Source organism: Egretta garzetta, unplaced genomic scaffold (assembly GCF_000687185.1).
Source record: "Egretta garzetta isolate BGI_Z169 unplaced genomic scaffold, ASM68718v1 scaffold25, whole genome shotgun sequence".
NCBI lineage: Eukaryota > Metazoa > Chordata > Aves > Pelecaniformes > Ardeidae > Egretta > Egretta garzetta.
Window position 1 is genome coordinate 1,308,297 of NW_009259800.1, and position 8,326 is coordinate 1,316,622.

The 8,326-nt window shown below is 40.6% G+C and overlaps 2 protein-coding genes across 2 annotated transcripts in view; both read left to right on the forward strand.

The window, feature by feature from the left end:
- Positions 1 to 342: 342 nt before the first annotated feature.
- Positions 343 to 6,931, forward strand: LOC118452383 (E1A-binding protein p400-like; the record flags this gene model as incomplete). Its single annotated transcript, XM_035895365.1, has 6 exons — positions 343 to 555; positions 883 to 1,057; positions 1,674 to 1,804; positions 2,459 to 2,626; positions 3,773 to 3,850; positions 5,699 to 6,931. Coding segments are annotated over 6 exons (1,038 nt in total), but the record flags the coding sequence as incomplete, so codon positions are not given.
- Positions 6,932 to 7,047: 116 nt separating this feature from the next.
- The window catches only part of NOC4L (nucleolar complex associated 4 homolog), an 11,949-nt gene continuing 10,670 nt past the window's right edge, over positions 7,048 to 8,326 (forward strand). The window contains exons 1-2 of the mRNA XM_009639845.2: positions 7,048 to 7,078; positions 8,037 to 8,050. Coding sequence (XP_009638140.2) covers positions 7,048 to 7,078; positions 8,037 to 8,050 — 45 coding nt within the window. The remainder of the gene's footprint in view (positions 7,079 to 8,036; positions 8,051 to 8,326) is intronic.

Below are 8,326 nucleotides of genomic sequence, written 5' to 3' on the forward strand. Positions count from 1 at the left end.
GTGATGTGTTACTCTCATTGTTATTGCAAGCATCACTAGCAGTGTGTCTTGTATCCTGTTTTCTTGGGCTAGAGTGCAATGTAGCTCTTTCTTAAATTTGATCCTACTAAAATTCCATGAAGGTGGTGAGTCTGACAGCCATTTCAAACAGTACCAGTATTGTAGGAGGTCAGGATGCAAAGGGTTTACTTATTCACTGGCAACCCATTGTGTAAAGAAGTTGCATTCTTAGCTCTTTGATCTTGTCTAGCATAGAATGTTTCTCCTTTAAAGCTCCAGATTCATCTCCATTTTTTTCCTGGATTTGTTTAAAAGATTGGAAATGATGGAAGTGTTTGATTTTTGCAGGAACAGCTGATCAAATTGCAGAAGCAGAAACTTCAGCTTCCTCAGCAGCAGGCAGCGCAGCAGACACAGCAAGGGGCACAACAGCAAACAGCACAAGTGCAAGTGCAGCAGCAACAGCAAACTCAACAACTCACTGCTGTTACAGCACCTCGTCCTGGTGCGGTTCTCACAGGCACTGCTGTGACCAACCTGCAAGTTGCTCGTCTTGTAAGTTGTTTTTTGACTTTGCAAAAAGAGTCTTAAACACCTTATTCTCTGTAGTGGTTTAAATGAACTGGATGCTGGTCATTCACACACACAAGTGCCCTTTGCGTTACTTAGCAGTACAAAAGATACAGCTGTAACATAAATAGCTTTAAATTGCGCTTACCCACTGATACCATGTCTGAAGTCTATTACTGTAAAGGAGCAATTATATTTAGAAACATTTACAACTATCACTTTATAATGACCTGTTATATGCAGCAAATATTTTTTGTACCGGTACAATAATCTTCATTCCTTACTGCTTAGACTCGTGTTCCTGCTTCCCAGCTTCAAGCACAAGGACAGATCCAGGCCCAAACTCCGCAAGCAGCACAGGTTGCTTTGGCAAAGCCTCCGGTGGTGTCTGTTCCAGCTGCTGTTGTGTCATCTGCAGGAGTTACAACGCTCCCCGTTACTGTTGCAGGCATTAGTGTTGCCATTGGGCAGCCACAGAAAGCAGCAGGTATGTCAACAGACATGCTAAAGCATAATAAAATTTTAAATACCACTCTTTTAAAGGTAGGATGTTTTAAGTAATGTCTTCCGGGGGACACTCATGGGTTTTAAAAGCTAAAGTGATAGAGTTTGCATTCACATTTGTTTCAAAAATGAGGTAAAGAGAATTACACTTTTTCTGGAGGTTAGCATGATTCTTTAGCCAGACGTCATTGGTTTGGTGGTGGTTTTGTTTTTTTTTTTTAACCTGTGCATGATAGTAGGCGAGCAGATAGAGTTTTAAAGATAAAGACAGTGTTTTCAAAATTTTTTTTAAAATGCAAAATGGCAATAGGAAGACTTGTATTTCATGAGTCTCCTGTAGTATGGACAGAATTTTTCCTGTAGGAAGATTATTGTTAGAACACAAAGCTTACTCATGCCCTTAGATAACAGAATGGTGTTTTCTCCACTGTCAGAATCATATGTCTTATTCCCATTAAAATCAGTGGGTTATTAGTGCTCAAAGCTATGCAGATGTGTAAGTCTATAAAAAGCACAATCTATGTTTGCAAGCTGCGATTACTGGGACAAAGCAATAAAATGAAGACTCTTACAGTTCTAATTATTTTTGTAATTTTCAGGAGGCCAGACGGTAGTTGCACAGCCACTGCATGTCCAGCAGCTTCTAAAACTCAAGCATCATCAAGCAGCACAGCAACAGAAAGCTATCCAGCCTCAGGTCGCACAGGGTCAAGCTACTGTGCAACAAAAGGTACTTGTTGTTTGCTCTCCCACTGAGTTATGCCGTGCTTCTCTGGTTGTAAAGCTTCAGCTCTGAATTATGAGGACACTCGTAGAGAGTCGGTCAGTGTCTCTAGGGGTGAGTCTTAAGTATATCTGGAAAGAACGGTTTCTCATATGCCTTGTCAGGTGCTTAATGATTTTTTCAATAAGGCAGATGTTTGGTGTGATTTTTTTTTTCTTTTTTTTTTAATGCCCCAAACTGGGTTTTCTTTTTTAAGTAACAAAGATTACGATTCTCTTTAGTTGCTTCTAATATAACCAAATGTGGAAAATTCACAGAGATTTTCACTGTTTACAATATAATTTGTGCAAAATATACTTTTTCCTGAAATGTCATGTTCTCATGGGCTTTGCTGTCAATCAGCCACCAGTGTGGTTTTTTGGATGGGCATTGTCATGTGAAGTGCATGTATGTGTGTATGTGTGTAAGAGAACCTTTCAGTCGATACTTTCAGTGACTCAGAATATTTGTATAAGTGTATGAAAGCTTTTGTCTAGTGCTCATTTTGGTATTGCTAATACTGGGAGGATTTTGTTTCAATAATTAAATGTAATTAGTCTTGTTAGCTTTAAAATACGCATGTATTTTATTGACATTGATGCCTTCTTTTCTCTTCTGCAGATAAATGCTCAACAGGTTACGGTCCAAACCCAACAGCAGACTTCACAGCAACAAAAAGTAACTTATACTACACAGCCTGCCATTAAAACACAGTTTTTAACAACTCCAATTTCCCAAACCCAGAAACCAGGTGGAACCCAGCAAGTGCAGGCCCAGATTCAGGTACAGGTAACACAGGTTTACACATTTAAACTCCGCTGTGACTGGAGAATTGTAAAGACGACAGGTGATGTAGCATTTTAGCACCCACTCATCTTAATTCTAGTCACACATTTGTTTAAACTGACTTTATAATAAAATTAATTGGTGCTGAATAGGTGGCCTTATAGCAGGTCAGAGGAAATACCTAAGCTGTAAGTTCGCCTTTCCTCTTTTTATTAAGCAAGGGATTCCATACTGTGTTTACTAAGGAAAATTCAGCCAGAGTTCTTCCTGTTTTCTGATGCTGCCTCCCAGCCTAATCTCTGGCAGCCAAGAGTAGGTGACAGTTCAGTTATCAGCTGGTGAGAGGTTCAGAGCACAAGTCTTATGAGGAGCAGCTGAGGGAACAGGGGTGGTTCAGCCTGGAGAAGAGGAGGCTGAGGGGAGACCTTATTGCTCCCTACAACTGCCTGACGGGAGAGTGTAGGATGTCAGTTTCCTCTCCCAAGTAACAAGCGATAGGATGAAATGGCCTCAAGTTGCACCAGGGCAGGTTTAAATTGGATATTAGGAAAAATTTCTTCACTGAAAGAGTTGTCAAGCACTGGAATGGGCTGCCCAGGGAAGTGGTGGAGTGCCCATCCCTGGGGGTATTTAAAAGACGGGCAGATGAGGTGCTAAGGGATGTGGTTTAATGGTGGACTTGGCAGTGTTAGGTTAATGGTTGGACTGGATGGTCTTAAAGGTCTTTTCCAACCTAAACAAGTCTATGATTCTATGATCTTCTTTTCCGCATAACTGGATCAGTCTAACCAAGGAAAAAGAAGGGGGTTAGGAATTGGAAGCCTTATTGTTTCAAAAGTGTATCTAAGATAACGTAGCCCATTAAAACTTCTGTGCTTCCTTCAATTTTACATATAGTTAGGAGGAAATGAATATGTTGCCATTAAAATCGAAAATACGACTTTTCCTCTTCTAACTACGTTCTTCAATACACTGATCTAAATAGTTTTTTGAAAGTTCAGTATCACTGAGAATGCTAAGCTCCAACTTACCATGAACAGGACTTCGGAAGGGTTTTCACTTAGTAGCAGTTTTGATAGGTATGGTGTTTTCCTGCTATTAGCAATTTTTTTTTTTTACCAAATCTTTCTTTATTTCATGTCACTACAGGTTGCAAAGCTTCCACAAGTGGTCCAGCAACAGGCTACTGTCGCCAACATTCAACAGATGGTTTCAGTTTCCCAACAGGTAGGTTTTGCGCTTGTCACATATAGCACTAGAAACGTGATCCTACTGAAAGCTCATTTATTGGGAATATGTGTATTTTTCACCTTACTTGTGGCATAAGCAGTATTTTTGAAGCATATAGCAAGTATCCTTCTATAAAAATGGATCATGTGAATACTGAGTCAGCTGTCATTCTCTAGACTAAAACCTTGGTAGACAGAGCAATGTTTGTTCATCGCTGTAGGTAAGCTGAAAAACAGATTTTAGAAAATATTTTGTAGGACTGAAATAATTTTTAAAAATTGGTTCCTTGTGATGTACAGTCAAGATAGCAAATAATTTAACTAATGAGCGCCATCTGAGTTTGTTCTACAAAAACTGGGACAAATTGAGAGTTACAAGTTGTTTTGTTCCAGTTCCTAAAGCTGTGCCAAGTGCTTTGTAGAAGTCATAATGGTGTGGTATCTGTTCTGAATGTGGTACGGTAACAGGCGGGACTGGGGCAAGGGAAGGTCAGACGGTTTGGTTTCCCCTCCCCCAAGCACCAGGCAGTTCATTTAACACTGCTTAGAACAATGTGATTCAGACCATTATCAACGGGCATAAATTATGCTGTTGATTGGCAGGACTAATTTAACTTCGGACAGTGGATGAAGTTATTGCCTTTGGTGCACAAAAATCTGAGCCAATCGGCTCTTAATCTGTCGCAGTTTATAGTGCAGTGTTTTAGTGCAGAATAAAATCTGTGACTGTTTATCTTAAAACGATGATAAAGTGGTGTAAGCTGACTGATGACCACCTCAGATGTGAATGCTTCAAGGACAAGGTAGACAGCAGGGAGCAGAAACCTCATCAGTCAAGACAAGTTGACTTGTCCTCTGTAGTCAGTAAGAGCTCCTAGATAATTTTTCAAGGGACATTAAAAACTAGATTTTCAAAAGTCATTGATGTTGGCATAACTCTGGGACTGTTGAAGTCCATGGTAAAAAAGACAAATAAACAGCTCCCCTCACGCGCACTCCAGTGACATCCGTGGCAGTAGGATTAGGCCATGCTAAGTATTTTTAAAACAGTGGTCTTGATATGTATGTGGCATTCTTTTTACCTGCATTTTGAGTGCTTCCCAGTGGATTCCTCTTGGGTCGGTCAAGAGTTAACTTTCCTCTGGAGAAGCCCTTGCAGCTTCATTTGGCTTCTGCATCTGACAAAGGCAGCTGAAGCTTCTCAGTTTTCATTACCTTGTCCTCTAAACAAGGAGACATTGAATTTTTTTCCCCTTGCTCTGGGTAGAGCTAGGAAAATTAGACTTCTGGATGGAGTTCGAACCATTGTACCCTAAATTGGCAATAGAGACTGGCAGCTGTAGTCTGGAAGGGTAATGTCAGAGACTGGTAGGAAGCCTCAGTGGCTGTGTTTACTGTCACAGTAGGGGTGCAAAGTCAGCATTTTAACCTCTTTGATCTTCCATCTATCCCTCTGTTCTTTTCCCTGTTCCTTCACTTCTGCTCCTGCAGTACAGGAATTTTCCTGTTTATCCAGTGGGGTTTTTTTTACCTTCCATCTTCTGTAAAGGATCTGGGGGAATGTCCTGTGATTTGCACTGCAGAGATCTGAGTTACAGGCATCTTGGCTCTTAGTTCTGATTTGTAAGGCTCTAGAAAATGTGACAGAACAGTGTTTCTCAGTGAAACCGCAGAACCTGTGTTCCCAGAATCCCTCCCAGCCTTACTACTTTGCCCAAGATGCTCGTCAGTCAAGAGAGCAAATGCTTGCAGAAGCAAGACGCCTTCTGCAGAGTGGAAATGTAATGAATGCTTAATTTAATGCCAAACTCTTATTTTGTAATTGCCTTGTCACCCTAACGTCTAGGTACAAGCTCAGCCTCAAACTGTGACGCTTTCTCAGACGACAGCAGGTCAGCAGCAGGTTCAGGTGATTCCTGCAACAACTGCTACTGCTCAGGTCGTCCAACAGAAACTGATACAACAGCAAGTTGTGACAACCGCATCTCCCCAGATTCAGGCTCCAGGTGTACAGAATCCAGCCCAGACACCAGCAACATCTGAAGCCCAGAATCAGCAAGCGAAAGTACAAATGAGAACGCCTACTGTCAGATTAAAGGCACCTACTAAACCAAGTTGAACTAATGATTAAAATGCAATAACAGGGAAACACAGCATTTCTTGTTTGCTAAGCCAAGTGAGAAGCTGCTCCAAACATCCAAATGAAGACAAACCACCTCTATTTCTTTTTTTTAGCAGCAAGGGTTTTTTGCTGGTGAACATTTAAACATGGAAACTCACATATAACTTCAGCGTATTAACAACTGTTCAGCACTCAAAATCTGTACAAGATGCATTCTGCCAGTGTTTTCTGTGCTCATTCAAACCAGATAAAGCAAACATTACTTACGTTTAAATTCTGCCCAGCTTCACAAAAGTAAAATGGTAATATGCCATAAATGCCAGTAAATTTCATCTATGTTAGCGTACCATAAACTGCCCGTGGGAATATGCAGTTCTTTGCTATAGCTTGGGTGTGCGCTCGGTATCCACGGTGAAGCCGTTCAAAGAACCAAGCGAGGCCAATATAGCAAAGTATTTTCCATCTGTATAAAAGCTGCGTGGTGTTCTTGCTTGAGGTAAATACCTCTGGAAGATCTAACTGATATTTGAAGTGCTCCCTGCAAAGTTTAGCCAATAAATGTGAAAACCTGTAAGTATATGTAATTAAAAAGGAAAAAAAGTTTCATTCTCCATTTTTTGTAAGTCTTTTAAAATGTTTGTTAGTAGTTTTGTGTACAGTTTACTGAATCACCCAACCTGTGTGGTCATTCTCATATTTCACTTTAAGATAATGGATATTTTAGGCATGAACTGAGTAAATACTGTGTTGATAGTAGATGTGTATTAAAGTGTAGCCCATTTTTTTTTTTTTTTTTTTAAGAATTGTTCGGTGGATACAGCTAAACAAATGATCCATAGCTGTTTCTCGTGGGGCTTCCGTCAAGGAAACTCTCCAGCTGATAAAATCTAATCTCTCAGTTTCATTCTGCTCTTGCAACATGTTTAAATGTTCAGTACTTTCTACTCGGCTTTCAGCTTGGGGAGGGTGGGGGGCTGGGGGAAGGGGGGAATAATAAAATTAAATCTAAGAATTCTTCAACTCTGTAAAGAATAAGATCTAACTTTTGTACTATTCTTTTACTAAAGCTAATGATGAATGTATCTTCAGGTGGGTATTTTGGATGTGAGTAGAGCGTGGCCTCTTCCTCCAAATCAGTTTGCCTTATTGTTATGGGGGGGAAAAAAAAAACAAGCAAAAAGCTGCATAGAACTGTGGGGGTTTTCTTTACTTTTCTTGCATAAAGTGAAAAACAGACTCTGTTTGTGAACAGTACTGAGTGCGGAATCAAAAAGCTCTTGGTGGCTTGAGTGGATTTATTTTACTTTGGCCATAAAACTGCACGACGTGTGAAAGTCAGACAAAATTATAACATTCCTTTTCTGAGATGGTTTTAAAATTATTTTTCCCTTCTGTGATCTTTTTACTCTTTTAGGAGGGGAGCCTGTTTAAAGGCAAGGAAAGCGGATCTTTTGTTCTTACCTCTATGTACACACCTATTGGTACCTAGCAGTCCAAATGGCTTAAACAAGAAAGAATACCCAGGCAGCTCCTCTGTTCTCAGTACGGCCCATTCTGTCAAGATCACGAATGTAAACACTGGGTCAGGCAGCGTTCCTCTTTTTTTTTTTCCTTCTTTTTTTTTTCTTTTTTATTTTTATACCTCTTTTCTCCTGCATCCTCTTTTTCTTGGACCCTCAGGTCTGCAAATTTGGGGGCATTGTTGGGTTTTTTTTAAGCTGTTTGTGCATGCAGTAGTATTCCCCTGCCCCTGCCGAACCACTGGTTTGTGCCATAACCTAAACTTCATTACCAGCCGCGAAGCCGGTGGCGTTGGCAGCGGAATAGTTTAAAATGCAAAGCAAATGCAGTGGTAACGGATAGCTGACACTGTGTACCGTGTAGTGTTGCTCATCGGAACATATTGCTTAGTTAGCCCCAGTTTTGCTTTTAAATGTTTAGCTCTTATTATGTGCATGAAAGTCGGGGGGGGTGTGAACGCTTCCAGCGGTGGGAAAGCTGTTGATTGCATCATTGTGCTGGTCTGATTTAGTGTCTAAAGAGGCAATTGTTTCTTGTTCAGGTCAGTTAACGAAGGTAAAAATCACGGTTTTGGGTTTCTGGTCTTTTTTTCTTTTTTTTTTTTTTTTTTTTTTTCCTTTTGATGTGTCTTTCTCCCAGGAGTGTGTTAGGAAGTCAACCTGTAAATAACTTGCGAACATAAGCGTTTGTACTTGACCCAGTAGGATTGTAAGGAGTAGTGATGTATCCTACCTGAAGGTGTAATAAAGTGTACATTTTTATAACGCCGCCTTGCCCTGGCTTCTCTGACGCGCGGGGGACGGCACTCGGGCCCTTTCCCCTCACCGATGC